Here is a 16,420-nt window from a genome sequence, read left to right as displayed (position 1 = left end):
TTTATTTACAGGCATTGGGGAGACTGCAGATTATATTCTAAATCAAAACAGGTAGAAAAATGTATACATTTTCTAATTACAGGAAATTAAGAAAAATTAATATTGGGCTGTTCAAAAAAAATAGTAGTGTCGGCATTTTTCTTTATAAACTCAAATATTCACTTTATGAACTGAAAAATCTTTAGGAATTAGCATTCCTGTGAATCACTAAACTAATATTTAGCACCATAACCACTGTTTCTGAGAACTCCTTCACATCTGTGTTGCATGGAGTCGACCAACTTCTGGCACCTGAGAACAGGTATTCCAGCCCAGGATGATCTGATAACGTTCCGCAATTCCTCTGCATTTCTTGGTTTTGCGTCAGAAACAGCATCTTTGATGTCACCCCACAACTTTTCTATTGGATTAAGGTCTGGGGATTGGGCTGACCACTCCATAACTTTAATTTTGTTGGTCTGGAACCAAGATGCTGCTCGCTTACTGGTGTGTTTGGGGTCTTTGTCTTGTTGAAACACCCATTTCAAGGGCATTTCCTCTTCAGCATAAGGCAACATGACCTCTTCAAGTATTTTGATATATGCAAACTGATCCATGATCCCTGGTATGCGATAAATAGGCCCGACACCATAGTAAGAGAAACATCCCCATATCATGATGCTTGCACCACCATGCTTCACTGTGTACCTGTGGCTTGAATTCAGTGTTTAGGGGTTGTCTGACAAACTGTCTGGGGCCCTTGGACCCAAAAAGAACAATCTTACTTTCATCAGTCCACAAAATGTTTCTACATTTCTCTACAGGCCAGTCGATGTGTTCTTTGGTAAATTGCCACCTCTTCAGCGCATGCTTTTTTTTTAAACAGTGGGATTTTATGGGGGCTTCTTGCCAGCAGATTAGCCTCACACAGGTGTCTTCTAATTGTCATAGTACTCACAGGTAACATCAGACTGTCTCTGATCACCCTGGAGCTGATCATTGGCTGAGTCTTTGCCATCCTGGCTATTCTTCAATCCATTTGAATGGTAGTTTTCCGTTTTCGTCCACGTCTCTCTGGCTTTGCTTTCCATTTTAGAGCATTGGAGATCATTTTAGCCGAGCATTGTTTTCTGCACTTCTTTATATGTTTTCCCCTCTCCAATCAATATTTTTTATCAAAGAACACTGTTCTATTGAACAATGTCTGGAATGGCCCATTTTTCTCAGGTTTTCAGTGAGAAATACATGTACAGCTTCCTCCTTAAATAAGGGCCACCTGATTGATGCCTGTTTTTTCACAGAATGAATGACCTCACTGATTGGACTCTATACTGCTATTTTTTTTAACACGCCCCTTTCAATTAATTATTCGATTACACAGACTCAGGAGCATGCATCTCATGAATGTTGGGTCTTTTGGTTTTCTATGACTCTACTACACCTACTGGTAAACTGGTCATGTAGTAATATGATTTCTACCAAAAATATTGATTGATCTGGTTAATTGTGTTGGACTGCTATTATTTTGAACACAACTGTTGAAGTTGAAAACCAGATTTAAGTTTCAGCTACATAATAATTACTTATTCTATTATATAATGGTTTCCCATTAAGTAAAGTTGGTCTTATTTCTTTAGCCTTTAAATATTCTTAAAACACTTTGCTAGTCTATTTAGGTTATGTAGAATATTCTGTAATTAAAAATATGCCCATAAAACAAGAGCTTCTCTAGTTTCACTGGCAGCCTAGATGGAGCCGGTATCTCCAGCTGAGTTTTTATTTCTTGTCTACACATGCATTTTCCAGGAACAGGAAAACGTTTGGATAACTGGGATCGGCTGCTGATTTGTGTATAACTTAATACAAATATTTCAATAACAAAACAGGGGTGGGTGGGTGACAGATCTCTTGAGAGGTTTAATGAGTCTTATTTTATGTGATCGTACTGTTGTAACCCTCTTCAATACAATTGGCATTCCATATATGATAAATGCACAGCTACAGGTAAGAGTTAAAAGATTTATTTTTACATATTACAGCAAAGTCACTGCAAAAAAGATTTTCAGGGAGACTTGAAAGAAATTCACCCTTACAAATATGATAGAAAATGTGAAAACTTGAGAATATCAAAATGATTTTATAGTTTAAAAAAAAAAAAAACACCAAGGCACTGACAAACGAGAAAAATGTATAAAAAGCCTTTTGCTGTTTAGACAAAGTCGCAGTTTTGAATAACTCACGTACAAAATACAGTACTTTGAATATGTGTAAAGTGAGGTAAGAATCTGTGAGCAATCCATTGCTTTGTGTCTGCAGCGTAAAACCTTTCGTAGACCAAAGGAACACCAAAAAAAAAAAAAAAACAGGCAGAATTTATCTTACTGTCACGTTAAGGTCACAATGCTGGTCAAAATGCCTCGAAACACCATATGATTGTGTATTACACAAGACAGGAATTAAGTCTATTGTTATTTCACAGATATCATGACTTTTTTTTCTTCTCTAAATTGTGTGATGATTCATGTTAAACGTAAACATAACTATACAGAAGAATCAGGTGTGGCTCTTTAGCTGTCTCTAGAAATAAGGTTCAGTTGTGCATTCACTGGAAGAGAGAGGAGAAATGAACTGGGGTTGTTGGAACCCAACTTTAACCAGAGGTTTAAGTTTTCTTAATATATACCGTTCTCTAAATATTTTCGCAAAAATATCTCTTCAACTTGACGGCATATGATGATCCTCTTGTAGGTTCAGTGCCAGCAGATAACACCAGTGAACACCCACAATTATATAAGAATGTGGATTGGCAAGCATACAGACAATGAGGTGAATTGGATGGAGAGAGTGGTAAGAGCAGAAAGGCAAATTCAGTGGAAAACAAAAACAAACAAAAACTACAACTAAAGAAACCCCCCCACCCCAGAAAGGAACCTCTTAATTTGTCAATATTATTGTTTAAAGGTAGAAAAGAGAATGCAGTGACTTGTGTACCAAGAAAAAAAATAAAATAAATTACTTAAAATGCATTCCTTGTTCAAGTCTTGACAACCTCTCCATCCTCCAATTTTGTGCATGGAATCATGCACAGCTCGCCTCCTCAGTGGCATAGGCATCTCGAGTGCAACAGCGCTATCAGTCCAACTCCCAGTTCTTACACATGAATGACAGGCAGAAATGAAGAACATTTCATTGGAGACAAGTTCTTCCTGTTAAGTGTTTCCTTCTGTGTTCCTTCTTGCTCCTATGCCCATTTCCCTCAGTTGCAATTCTTCCCATCTTTCTCTCGTCTGCTCTTCATGCTTCCCTCACATCTTGCGAATGACAAGAACAGTGGTGAGGACTCCCGCCAAGAAAACCCCAACCGTCTGCCATGTGGGTGTGCCAAAGTAGGAGCGAATACCCTCCTAAAAATGATGAAAAGATATGAAAATTAATATGGGCATATACAACCAATCAAGAGCAGAAATGTTCATTATTAATAAATCATGTTTGTTAGTTAGCTCCTTACCCAGCCACCTTGCTCCCTGATCCAGTTGATCACATGTTCCCGAAGGTAGTCCATGGTCCAAACGATAATGGTTCTGATAATATCAGGAATTTGGGTTACAAGAGCCTGGGAATGTGTAAAGAGAATATCATTAGACTTTATAATTTAATAATATTGCAAAAATAAATTCACGTCTCACATTTTCCAAAAAACATATACAGCCGTTTCACATACTTTGATGACGAGTCGACATGCAAAGTAGAACAGTGCAACCACCCTGCCCCAGTTAAATTTTCCATCTGAGAAGATCTCAATGGCCACTTTCAGAAAAATGTCTTTTGTGGGACTAAGTGAAGAGTCATCTATCATCCTAGGGAAAAAGATCATATAATAGTGAAGGAATTATTTCATTATTATTATTATTATTATTATTATTATAGGTAAATGAACAAACTTGCAATTTATAATAGTCCAGGCCTTAAAATTGCCTGAAGAGCCATAGACAGGTTTGCCAACCTTTGGAGCTCTACATTTCCATCCAGCTCATCTCCAATCTGCTGCAGGCACTGTGCAAGCCTCTTATGGTTTTGGTCAGTCAGCTGGGTTCCACCCAGCTGCTCCCTCGTCACTACAGTATTGCTGTCTCCATGTCTCCGAACACGCTCATAGATGAAGCTACACAGCAGACAAACGTACAACAGTAAGCATCATCCGACCATCTCTCTAGTTCAACAGCAAGAAACCAAAACGGAGGGGTGAAACTGACCCCCTCATTGTCATCGCTGAGCAATGGCACATTAAGCCTGAATTATGCTTCTGCATTGCAGAACCTATGTAAATAACTGGAAATCCCCTCTGAACCCTATGCGGTAATCACAATCCTTGTGGGCTGCGTCGACCAGATGTGTCGTTACACTTCTTATGTCTTAGGTTACTGCGTAGGGTTCGGGGGGACTTCTGGTTATGTACGTACTGCGCAGGCCCTAAAAAAGACCTGAGGCATAAGCATAATTCAGGCCTTAGTGCTTTCAAAATGGACTGGTGCCTATATAGCACTTTTCTACTCTATTTGAGTACTCAAAGTGCTTTGTTACAACAAGCCTCATTCACCCACAAAGCATTTTTTTCTATGCCCAAGCACTTTTAATCTAACATTCACACACTGATGGATGCATCAAGGGCAATTTGGGGTTCAGTATCTTGCACAAGGATACTTTAAACACTGCCTAGAAAAGCTAGGGACCAAACCAACAACTTTCCGACTGGTAGGCGACCTGCTCTACCTTGTGAGCCCCAGTCATCGGGGCACTCCAATTTATTACATCCACCTTCAAAATGCCAATCAAGTTATATGTACAGTCTAATGACCTACATCCATCACAAGCCTACTTTAATGTTTATAAATATTTTTTTAGATTCAAATGAAGGTCTAAATTTTTACAGACCTATCACTATTACTGATGGCGACCCTGTTTTCCCTCCCAAAATTGCATATCCCACAAGCCCAGGTATGTATAATATACTCACTCCTTTAGCAAAATAGTTCCCACTTCCAGTATCGGATCTGTGGAATCCCCTGAAAAGATAATGGCAGATACTTGTTAGATGACTCACGTGCTGACACATACGTATTTACGACAAATAGTTATCTCATTTCAGATGTAACGACACGTTAATTCTCGATGAATCCAAAGCCATACTTTACAACAATTATTTTAAACACACTTCTAAAACATCTTTGTCCATTATTTAGCCATGGACTTATAATTGCTGTTCGGCTCGACTCTAAGAACCTGTCGTGTTTGTACGTGAAAGTATACAAAGGCAGTACATCACATCTCGAGTGGAGTTGTCTACTTACAGTATTAGTTAAACACTGTCGTGGCTATCTGAGGAAATTTAACATTTTCGACGTTAAAAATATGCCGTTTACTGATGTGTACGTTTCGGTTTTGGTCGAACATGTTTGCTTACTCATTGCGGTGCGAGTACATAACGCAAAGCTAACACTTAGCTACTTTTGCTAAGCTAAGCCTGTCTATGTTAACGTTACACTTGGCGAGTAACAAAGCTACAAACTAAAAGTTAACTGTTAAAGCGCCACATTATCTGTGTCTACCGGACTGCTAGCAACTGTCAGAGCCGAAAGACATATTTTTTAAAATTTATTGATGCTAGCTGCTACTACCTGGATCCCCTGCTCCCGGGTGTGATGCCATCTTGTTTTCTGTTTGGGTTGCTTCTACTTCCCGTGCAATCTTATGATAAAAGTTATTCGTGCAGCGGGCAACGGGTGCCACCCCAGCGTTTTATCACCGCCCAGTTTCATTTAAAAATGGGCAATAGCTACATTGGCAATAGAAAAAGGGCAAAACTATGACGCTCCCAAACCCCCGTAAAGTGATATGTTTACCTTGGTATCCCAGTTAGAAAAGTCGATAAAAAAAAGGTATTTATTTTTTGCCTTAGCATATTATCAACGTCATTTCCTGTACATCCTTGTCTTCCGTCCGTCGCGCGCATGCACAGGCCTCTTTACGACTCGGCTGGCAAAGATGGCGGATGCACAAGTACGTTCAGGGAAACGGCGTGGTGATTTAAAATCGACATATTTACATTTTAATAAACTGTTTAGCTATCTTATTTTACGTGTATGCCATTATGATCTCCTTATACGTCTTCTTGAGTCATTTCAAGTCACATTCACGCGCTTACATTTAACAGTTCTTGCTGCTCTGTAACCCCTCGTGCAGCGCTCAAGTAGCCGGAATTGTAGCTCTGTTAGCTTACCGTGCTATCATTTATCGTTCCCTATTAATACTGCTTTAGTCCTTATTTATTGTATGTAGTAGATATTCCCATTTAAGCACGACCTCTGTAATTTGCTAGGCTATATGTCAAATTAACTATAAGTAAACTTAAGTCTTTCATGAGAAGAAGTAAGTCTTGAGTTAGATAGCGAGCGGCATTATGTGAGACGAGTGTATGGTGAAGTTGATGTGGTTTCTGTTACCAAGTCTTAAAATGCTGTTTTTCTTACCAGACCGAGAGGGCTTATCAGAAGCAGCCCACCATCTTCCAGAACAAAAAGCGTGTTCTGGTAGCTGATGGTGGCAAGGAGACCAAGGAAAAGATCCCCCGCTACCACAAGAGCGTCGGGCTGGGCTTCAAAACCCCGAGAGAGGTAAATGAATCATCTCAGAACTTTGTTCAAACGAATTGGTATCTATTTTGTTTAAAGCTGCAGATGATGTTTTTTCTCACGATGGTCTTCCAAGCCTGCAAGGTTCTGACGACAGTGCCTTTTGGCAACACTGATGCAAATTTATGATTATGACTGTTAGATTTGATAGTGTTATATCTCATTCATACACATTAACATTAATTTTTTTTTCTCTCTCTAGGCTATTGAAGGCACTTACATTGACAAGAAATGCCCCTTCACTGGCAATGTCTCCATCCGTGGCCGTATCCTCTCTGGTCAGTTGAATGTTTTGCAGCGCACACAGACTCTGGCTTGGGTTGCTAGAAATTTATTTATTTTTATTTTTTTTTAAACAGAGCCCCTAAATGTGTCATTTTAACATCACATTTTATTGTAACAAACTCCAAAACCTGAAGATATACTGGTTTAAGCACCCTGGTACTGGTGGCTTTTGCACCCTCAGTTTTCAGATGCAGAGAAAACAGTCCAAGCCAGAATAGTCTTATTTACCACAATTTACTATTCAACTTCCTGTTTTTGTCACTGTCCTGCAAATGATGCTTTTCTCACGATGGTCTTCCAAGCCCTTTGGGTTCTGACGACAACGCCTAATGGCAACACTGATGTGGTCTAGTGACAAACTATTAAGCAGTTTTCTAAATTTGTCTAGTGTCTTTTTAAAGACCACAGAAAGTGGTTTAACACAAAATGTCCATTGTCTGTGTGTAAAGGTGTGGTGACCAAAATGAAGATGCAGAGGACCATTGTCATCAGACGGGACTACCTGCATTACATCCGCAAGTACAACCGCTTTGAGAAGAGGCACAAGAACCTCTCTGTCCATCTGTCACCTTGCTTCAGGTACAGCACCTCTCAAACGTTATTTCAGGGTTTCTGTAGTTAAATATGTAACAGGACTACTCAGACTTGAGCAGTTTCCCAGAAATCCATGAAGATGTACATTTCCCTTTTATTTGATAAAAAGGTTTGTCTACAACCTACACTTAACTATGTACTATTATAATTGCCATATTAAAGATGCAAGACAAGTGAATCATTGGTAAATCAGCACCATTATGCTATCTAAATATCAGTTTGCTTAATAAGAGTATGCTTCAAGCATCTTACTTTGCTGCAAATGATGTTTTTTCTCACGATGGTCTTCCAAGCTCAGGAAGCTTTGACGACACTGCCTTTGGCAAACGCTGATGTGGCTTGGCTTGAATTAAGCAACTTTTTTGTCAGTTTAGTTTTGCGCATACATCAGCCTACTTTAATGCTCCTTTGCACTGGTTTTTGTTTGTTGCAGAGACGTCACAGTTGGAGACATTGTGACCGTCGGGGAGTGCCGACCCCTCAGCAAGACTGTGAGGTTTAATGTCCTCAAAGTGACAAAGGCTGCTGGAGCCAAGAAGCAGTTCCAGAAGTTTTAGATGTGACTTTAAGCAAGATGTCTGCTGTCGGAGAATTTGCCTAATTTTCAAATAAAAAAAACCTTGTTTAAATTGACTGACAGCAATTTAAACAAAAAAAAGTTTTTGCTTCTAGTGTTTTATTACAGTGTAATAAACACGCATAGCACATTACATACTATTGATTAGCGTAATGAGATTTTATCAATGGTTTTATCCATGAAGTATGACAGTGAAGATGAACCATCTAATTCTGCCTGGTCTGAAAGGCCATAAAATCTGGCATTACGGTTATGTTAAAAACATATCGGGAAATAAAATCTGGTATTTTGCACATTCTGATATTAACTACAACTTCAGATGAACAATATGACAAATTAGTGTCATTTAACAAAAATTAAGCCAAACTGCAGAAGCAGTGTGTGGAAGACTAAGTACGCCTCATGATTCAGCAGCTTGTGGAACCACCTTTAGCTGCAATAAATATTTAGTATGATTTTATCAGTCTCATTGGGGAGGGATTTTGCCCCACTTTTTACATTGTTGCTTCAGTACAGTGACAATTGCTGATATTTGTTCTCTGCTACTGATAATATCTCCTGATTGGCATTGTGTTAAATCCACACCTGAATGCTCCGGAGCATCCAACTGCCGAAGTGTCTGCTTTTATAGAGGTGCTCGCACTTGGTGATGATTGGTTATTCAAGTGCATTAGCAGCATCTGGCTGTTGCTTACTCATTTAATTCCCATGGAAGCAGTAAGGGTGTGCTTAAATTTATCACTATACTTTGGTTAAATCTTTGTTAAATATTGATTTGATGTAAAATGTTTTGTAGTTCATCTAGCATTGAGGTAATAAGGCCTTTTAATGAAAAGATTTTATTACATCAAACCTTAGGACTTTCTTTTTAACATGAGAAACATGTATATTAAGATGATGCAGAGAAGATGGACTTTGGCAGTGTGAAACATTTTAATTGAGTCAATAGAAAAAGTATGTTTTCAAGCTTCAGTTATGGGTCTCATGCAGTGCACGAGACAATACATTATGCCATCTGTAAGCAGTTATTTGTAGATGAGAGCTCAGATTAGTGCAGTTTTGACCTTCTAGTGATGTTAACTGAGTAATTCCCAAACATCCTTTACTGGGAGCAGGGTCCTACAAGTGAGTTCAGTATACCCAGGGTATCATTCCATTGTGTGGATTCGCTTACCTTAACACTGGTAATCAGGATAAGCGGTCACAAGAAACTGGGTATCAACTTGTTGGCCCAGGGTTTCCCCTGAATGTTCATGAAAGGGGTGGTGTTGGCAGAATCTCACCATTCTGAACTTGACATGTTAAAGAATAAAGTTGTCTAAGAATCTGTATTTCTTACTGATGCTCATCGGGGAAACATAAAAACATTAGATACTACTGAAAAACTTTAGACCCTGCTGCTCAGCAGGCAGACGTCTAAGGGATCTTCCAGGAAGGGTGCGGCTATTTTCTGGAGAACTGGTTGGTCACTAGGTAGTAATTTTGTACCTGCTGATGTCTAATCTGGGGCAGGTTAGATTTGAAGCACAAGTTACCTTCGTTGTACAGAAAACCTAGGCTTAACCCTAAAGTTACCTGGATAAGATGAAATCCTGCTTTGTAGTATAAACCTCAGGACTCATTCACAACCTGACTGAAGTCAAGTTAAAAAGTCTGCCATATCAATCATGGGGTGACCCCTTGTGGCAGTGGAGTAGTTTTTTTTTGTAAATTAGACATGTTCGAACATTCATGTGATTTGCCAGATTGGAAATGGAGATATGATAATGGAGTAAATGTGTACAATATTAGATACTAGAGTTTACATCAGTGTGAGAAACAGACATGTTAGAATGATATGTAGGATGTCAGGGCGACATACTGATGGGACTGGAGAGTAAATTATAAAATCAGAATCAGAAGGTTTTTATTGCCATATGGGTGAACAGGTTCACAGCATTAGGAAATTGCTGTGGTACTTCGTGCTTACAGAAAAAAAACAAAAAAAACAAAAAACAAATAAGTATAAAAACTATAAGACAATATACAAGTATACAAATTGCAAATATACAGAGATATTAGAGCTTACAAAATATACAGTGCAGAGACTAATATTCCACTAATATGTACATCAGTGCAAACAGACAGGTGCATAGACATAGGGTCATCAGCGTTTGTGGAGGGTGGTGCTAACAGTCTTAGGGTAATTGTTCATGAGTCCAACAGCAGAGGGGAAGAAACTGTTCTTATGGCGGGAGGTTCTGGTCCGTATGGACCGTAGCCTCCTGCCTGAGGGGAGAGGGTCAAAAAGTCTGTGCCCAGGGTGAGAGTGGTCGGCTGTGATCCGACCTGCACGCCCCAGTGTCCTGGAGGTGTACAGGTCCTGGAGAGATGGGAGGTTACAGCCAATCACCTTCTCAGCAGAGTGCACAACGCGCTGTAGTCTCTGTTTGTCCCTAGTGGTGGCTCCAGCGTACCACACAGTGATGGAGGAGGTGAGGATGGACTCAATGATGGCAGTATAGAACTGCACCATGGTCCTCGCTGGCAAGTTGAATTTCTTCAACTGCCGCAGGAAGTACATCCTCTGCTGGGCCTTTTTGATGACAGAGGTGATGGTGGGCTCCCACTTGAGGTCCTGGGTGATGGTAGTTCCCAGGAAGCGAAAAGAGTCCACTGTGGTGATGGGGGTGTCAGTCAGGATGATGGAGGGTAGAGGGGCTGTGTGCTTCCTAAAGTCCACTATAATCTCCACTGGAAGTCCTTCCATTTTCTTAACTGCTTATCTAATTCAAGGTCACAGAGGGTATGGAGTCTATGAACCATATAGGATACAATATAGAACACTACAGTGTTGATAGGGGATGCACGAAAAGTCTGCCACATAGTCTCATTCAAATAGTGAGCCATTATAAAGCATAGTATTGTAGCATACATTGATATTTATTTTTTAGGCATTCAAAATATGAAAATGCATGAACCTATTTCTACCAGGCTTTGTAATGTTGCCAGCAGAGGGCAACAAATAGCTGTTTGAATGTGATCCACTTGAATTTACCATATCCATGGTAAAACAGTATGATTAGCCACCAGCATGTGTCATTTTACAATAATTAATTAATAATATAATATCCATACATTCTTTTGATTGGGGGGGGGGGGGGGGGGGGGGGGGTACACCCTGTATAGGTCGCCACCCTGTTGACCACAGAGGGACAGGCAACCATTTATATGCACATTCACACCTATGGGCAATTTAGAATCACTAAGTAACCTAACCCCAGTAACTGCATGTCTTTGGACTGTGGGAGGAAACCGGAGTACCCGGAGAAAACCCACGCAGACACGGGGAGAACATGCAAACTCCACACAGAAAGGCCTGGGCGAAGTGGATTGGAACCCAGACCTTCTAGCTGTGAGGCATCAGTGCTAACCACCACCCCTTTACTAGCAGAAGCAGCAACTTTAAAATAATTGCGACCCAGTCATGAATCTAATTTGCTGATATTATCAGAGAAGCCAGGCTCTCTGATGGATTTGTATTAAGCTTGAGGTGTTTCTTTTAGATGGTGTCTCTAATGGATAGATAAATTAACACTCCCATGATGCAGAGACAGTATGACCTCCTTCTTTTGTACAGTTAAGCCACAATGATGCTCAGTGATGTCTGAGATTCAGAGAAATACATAACAAGGGCCTGTCAGCTGATTCATTTGCATTTGCCCTTATTTCTGCTTGAGAAGTTGACAGCTCCTCTGTATGGGAATCAGCCCCCCCGCCCCTTTCTCTCTCTCTCTCACACACACACACACACACACTGTCTGCCAACTGAGTGCCATGGCAGAGGCGTCACTGTTAACATAATGTCGCAGCACATACTTTTTTCTCAGTGCCTCAGTGAATGTGGGACATATGGTGATGATGTGAAGATGAGAAAGTGGTTAATGTGAGCTCAGCCATGTAAGTAGTCCCGTCATTTAATGATTAGCAGACTGAGCAGCTGTTCTTCTGAAGCTTTGCTATGGAAAAACAAATATTTCCCTCAATTACAGTTTTTACTTTTGTTTTTGTTGTAATAATAATGTAGCTCTCCACCCATGCTACAGTGTTTACCTAAACAGCAGTGTCCCAGCTTCAAACCACAAATTGTCCTCTGTTGTGCTGGGGCTTTCCCAGCTCCTTCTCCCCTTCGTTTGCCACCACTACAGGAGGGTGGGAGGGCTTGCAGGATGTTCTCTGAATAACAGGCCCTCTCACAAGCAGACACTCCAGGGAGCGTCACGGCCCTGCAGGACCCCCAGCCCACATGAGTGCAATCATGTTCCCAAAGAGTGTTTGTCTGAGGGCAGAGGTCTGATCCCTTAAAAAGTCTGAGCAACCATAATAAACCAAAACTGACTGTCAAAACTGTGATGGATGTGTACGGTTATATAAGTCTGGTGATGCTTATTTGTGTGTGGATTCAGAAAGCCAAGATAAATTTGCTCTGACCATTTAAGCTAAAGAGTTCTTAAAAGCTTCTGATAACTAGGATGAGGATATACATTTGTTGTGCCACTGTGCGGTGCATTTGTTTCCATGCAGATTGCTGAATTTAAAAACATAAAAACTGTATTTATTTGTATTTTCATCCTCACTTCCTGAAACACAAGCCCTGCAATTCTCTGGGTGCTGAAAGTAATCTCAGAGATGGGGAAGCCAGTTGTGCTTCTGCTAAACTACTCTCAATTTTTCCATTTGGAGGCATCACCAAAAGGTGAAGCTAGATTGTGTGTAGATCGAAATTTAGTGCAGCACCCATCACTGGTGGCTCACCCAGGCCCTCTGTGGATATAAAACAAATGCATTTGTTAAATATCCACTGCACACCTATTGTGGTATAGGTGACCGTACATGACACCTATTGTTATGTATAGAAGCAACTTATGTTACCATTGATATACAAGGTGTTAGAGCACACTGTTATTCTGCAGACAACAGCACTGCAGCATAACAAACATTGCTGTTCAATAATAGTCTTTAAATATTGTTATCCATATATTTCCCAGCTATGACAGTAGACGCACAGTCGTGTCACTTTGCATTCCTCCAGTCTGCCGACATGTTTACCCAGAGTCGTGGAGCATACTTGCAGTCATGCTTACTTGTGTACCTAATGGCAGTGATGTTAACTCAAAGGGTCACCCCAGGGAGGGTAATGGCCACTATCAAAACAGAGGCCTTCTGGTGAGCCAGTAGGAGGTTGTAAAGTCACCGAAGCTGGAGCCTGATCTTGGGTTGTTTGGAGGCTGTCAGTGGCGTCCAAGCTGTTTTCCAGCAGAAACAGCAGCAGTAAATCAGGCCTGATGGACTGAACAGATGGAGGCTCTGTTATATGTAATACAGAGGAGTCTGTACTACAGACAAAATCACAGACTGCTGACAAAAAAATAAGCTGAAGCTCAAACTGTTGAAAATTGTCTCCTCTTGTCCTAAAATTCTGCAAATGACTGGCGTGTATGTACAGTGTTGTGAAAAAGTATTTGCCCCCTTCCTAATTTCTTAGTTTTTTGCATATTTGTCACATCTAAATGTCTCAGATCATCAAATAAATGTTAATATTAGACAAAGATAACCTAATACAAGCTAATACAAAATACAATTTTTAAATGGTTTTGTCTATTAAGGGGAAAAAAAAAGCTATCCAAACCTCCCTGGCCCTGTGTGAAAGAGTAATTGCTCTCTAAACCTAATAACTAGTTGTGCCACCCTTGGCGGCAAGAACTGCAATCAAACATTGACGATAACTGACAAAGACATCCTCTGTGGAGGAATTTTGGCCCACATGTCTTTGCAGAATTTTTCAAATTTAGCCACACTGGAGGGTTTTCAAGCATGAACTGTCCGTTTAAGGTCACGCCAAAGTGTCTCAATCGGATTTAAGTCCAGAGTTTGACTAGGCCACTCCAGGTCTCCTTCAGGATTTTTGCCCAGTCATGAACACGGACCTTAACTGATCCAAGTGAGGCCTGCAGTTCTTTAGATGCTGTTCTGGGTTATTTTGTGACCTCCTGGATGAATCATCGATGCACTCTTTTGGCAGGTCGGCCACTCCTGGAAAGGTTCACCAGTGCCCCAAGTTTTCCCAATTTGTGGAAAATGGCTCTCACGGTGGTTTGTTTGAGTCCCAAAGCCTTAGAAATGGCTTTGTAACCATTTCCAGACTGATAGATGTCAGTGACCTTGTTTCTCAGCTGTTTCTTTAGATTGTGACACGATGTGTTGCTTTCTGAGAGCTTTTTGCCTGCTTCACTTTGTCAGACAGCTTCTATTTAGGTGATTTCTTGATTCAGCAGTTCTGGCAGTGATCAGTCGTGGGTGTGGCTAGTGAAAATGAACTCGGCTTTCCCTTTGTTTTTTAAAAATCTCTAATTATGATGAGACTAGATATCTATACTGCCACAAATTACGGGCCTTTATGCCTCCAAGAATTGCTTGTGTAAAATTCTTTGATTACCAAAGAGATTTATGAACATAAAACATTACTATATGTATGACCTCTGAATTTGAGTCTGTGAGTGGTTATGACGGGTAAATCTTTTATTTTGTTACTCATGTTTTTTTCCACTGCAGTATAATACAGAACCATTAAACCCACCACTCCCATGTGACTGCCTGCTAAAGTGCACAACAGAAACACTATGGATTCACTATGGGTCAGCACAGGGTCACCCTCCACATCTGGGCATGCCATTATGATTTTGAGCCAAAGACAAAATGGGGTCCAGCAGCATGTCTTTATGACTATGATTCTCATCTACAAACAAAGTGCCATGTGATCAGGTTGCAAACTGCAGTCAAATATAGGGTTGGATAGCTTTCAGTTAAAGTCAGTGAAAGTGGTTATGGTGACTAATAGGCATGTCAAGATCTATGTCTTTAAGGTTAGAGGTTCTGGTCACAGTTATCAGTGTCCATTATCTACAGCAGCACCTTGAGCCTCTTAACTGATTTTAAGTGATTGAGCAGATGTGGCTGCTGCTCTTCGCTTGCATCCTTATCAGTGTGTGGCTGCAATGATGCTTTTGTCAGTGCTTTGTAAAAACATGTGGTTGTTAGTGCGATGATTTCTGTTCACATGTGAGCGAATATTTGCCAAAGGGCAAAATGTGCCCACTTCAAAGAGTATCCATTACCAAACAGTGATCGATAGCTGCTCACCTGGCCTGTCTGGTAAGCTGAGAGCCATGCAGCCATGTCATAGGTTTACACGACAGCTCCTAATTCAATATTCTCATGTTCGGCGGTGTTCATGCCTGTCTGTCATACAGACTGCATGTCTGGTATGTGTGACTGCAGCGAACATCTCCAATTTTACACCATGCCATCAGATCAAAAGGGCGGCTGGTGCCGGCAGGTCACATGACAGGGTGTTGTGTGCAGCAGCAATCTTGGGTCATGTGTGAACCATCCAGCATGGCTGTCATCAGAGCATCCCTGGGGTGTGCTCCTGCTGAGTGATGGCCTCACACTGGAGCCCTGAACAAGCAGAATTAGGCCTGCATTTTGAACAAGTGTTATTTTCAGGTGATGTCAGACTTGTGCCTTCATGGAAGATATGAAGAAGCCAAGATATGAATTGTATATGTGTATGTGGTTTTTGTGAAGGGTTTGCAGTTCACTTTGCATTATTGTGAGTATTTTTGCATTGAATCAAATGATCAAAGTATCAAATTTCATCGCAGTAGATGAAAAATTGACTGAGATATGAATTATAAATATTTGTGAATGATTAGATTGAGATTCTTTTTCATTTTTGAAAATATTTGGTGACCTTGACCTTTGGCCTTGAAAATGAAAGCATATGTTCTTGGGCCCCTGGAATATTTCCACAAAGTTTTAATATTTTTGGTGCAAACTTATAGAGACAGAGATTTTATATATTTTGGAATATTTTTGGTGCCCTTGACCTTTGACCTATAAAATAAAATAATACAAAGTTTCATCAGTTCTCATAAGGTCAGATGCAGATATGTGAATATTGTCCCTATCTCACAGTGCCACCGCTAACAAATCTGTTCATAATTTTCCAAGTTATTCTGCTAACAGACGCTAACGCTACTGAAAACATAAGGTCTCCACCTCTCGGTGGGAGAGGTGATAACTGCAGAAATACCCAAAGTTTCAGTCTTTTGCTTTGCTGAATTCTTCGAGTTTGTGTTTGAGAAGGTAACAAAAGACTTTAAAGTGTAACACTTTTCCCTATAAAGTGTAACAGGAGAAACTCAAAGGAACGCCCCTCAGCAACAGTTTGTGCCGCTATGGAGCAGTTCCTCTG

At 40.5% G+C, this 16,420-nt stretch overlaps 2 protein-coding genes and 3 non-coding genes across 6 annotated transcripts; 4 read left to right on the top strand and 1 right to left on the bottom strand.

The window, feature by feature from the left end:
• Window positions 1-1,896: 1,896 nt before the first annotated feature.
• Window positions 1,897-5,850, bottom strand: LOC115784592 (apoptosis regulator BAX). 2 transcript variants are annotated; one of them, XM_030735874.1, is made up of 6 exons: window positions 5,652-5,850; window positions 4,994-5,042; window positions 3,983-4,141; window positions 3,701-3,836; window positions 3,488-3,592; window positions 1,897-3,383 (listed from the first exon to the last, which is right to left on the bottom strand). In XM_030735874.1, exons 1-6 carry the CDS (start codon window positions 5,683-5,685, stop codon window positions 3,285-3,287), a joined length of 582 nt encoding a protein of 193 aa, XP_030591734.1. In that variant the 5' UTR covers window positions 5,686-5,850; the 3' UTR covers window positions 1,897-3,284. The 2 variants fall into 2 exon arrangements, with proteins under 2 accessions (XP_030591734.1, XP_030591736.1); XM_030735876.1 differs by having other exon boundaries at window positions 5,655-5,847.
• Window positions 5,851-5,969: 119 nt separating this feature from the next.
• Window positions 5,970-8,165, top strand: rps11 (ribosomal protein S11). Its single transcript, XM_030735873.1, has 5 exons — window positions 5,970-6,036; window positions 6,510-6,650; window positions 6,871-6,946; window positions 7,403-7,532; window positions 7,981-8,165. Exons 1-5 carry the CDS (start codon window positions 6,022-6,024, stop codon window positions 8,102-8,104), a joined length of 486 nt encoding a protein of 161 aa, XP_030591733.1. The 5' UTR covers window positions 5,970-6,021; the 3' UTR covers window positions 8,105-8,165.
• Window positions 6,709-6,793, top strand: LOC115785307 (small nucleolar RNA SNORD35). Its single transcript, XR_004020343.1, has one exon. It is a non-coding gene; the product is annotated as a small nucleolar RNA SNORD35 (small nucleolar RNA).
• Window positions 7,221-7,304, top strand: LOC115785308 (small nucleolar RNA SNORD35). The gene has a single exon (XR_004020344.1). It is a non-coding gene; the product is annotated as a small nucleolar RNA SNORD35 (small nucleolar RNA).
• On the top strand, window positions 7,805-7,889 carry LOC115785309 (small nucleolar RNA SNORD35). Its single transcript, XR_004020345.1, has one exon. It is a non-coding gene; the product is annotated as a small nucleolar RNA SNORD35 (small nucleolar RNA).
• Window positions 8,166-16,420: the final 8,255 nt, after the last annotated feature.

Source organism: Archocentrus centrarchus, chromosome 8, assembly GCF_007364275.1.
Source record: "Archocentrus centrarchus isolate MPI-CPG fArcCen1 chromosome 8, fArcCen1, whole genome shotgun sequence".
NCBI classification, from domain to species: domain Eukaryota; kingdom Metazoa; phylum Chordata; class Actinopteri; order Cichliformes; family Cichlidae; genus Archocentrus; species Archocentrus centrarchus.
This window is presented reverse-complemented; position numbering and strand designations above follow the sequence as displayed.

Bases quoted from the DNA above. Each gene is read 5' to 3' on its own strand.
- rps11 (XM_030735873.1), top strand. The intron at 6,651-6,870 runs GTAAATGAATCA...TTCTCTCTCTAG, and splicing joins GCTTCAAAACCCCGAGAGAG to GCTATTGAAGGCACTTACAT. The intron at 7,533-7,980 runs GTACAGCACCTC...TGTTTGTTGCAG, and splicing joins CATCTGTCACCTTGCTTCAG to AGACGTCACAGTTGGAGACA.
- LOC115784592 (XM_030735874.1), bottom strand. From the start codon at position 5,685: ATGGCATCACACCCGGGAGCAGGGGATCCAGGTA. The intron at 4,142-4,993 runs GTGAGTATATTA...TCTGCTGTGTAG, and splicing joins GGAACTATTTTGCTAAAGGA to CTTCATCTATGAGCGTGTTC. The intron at 3,593-3,700 runs GTATGTGAAACG...ACACATTCCCAG, and splicing joins CATGTCGACTCGTCATCAAA to GCTCTTGTAACCCAAATTCC.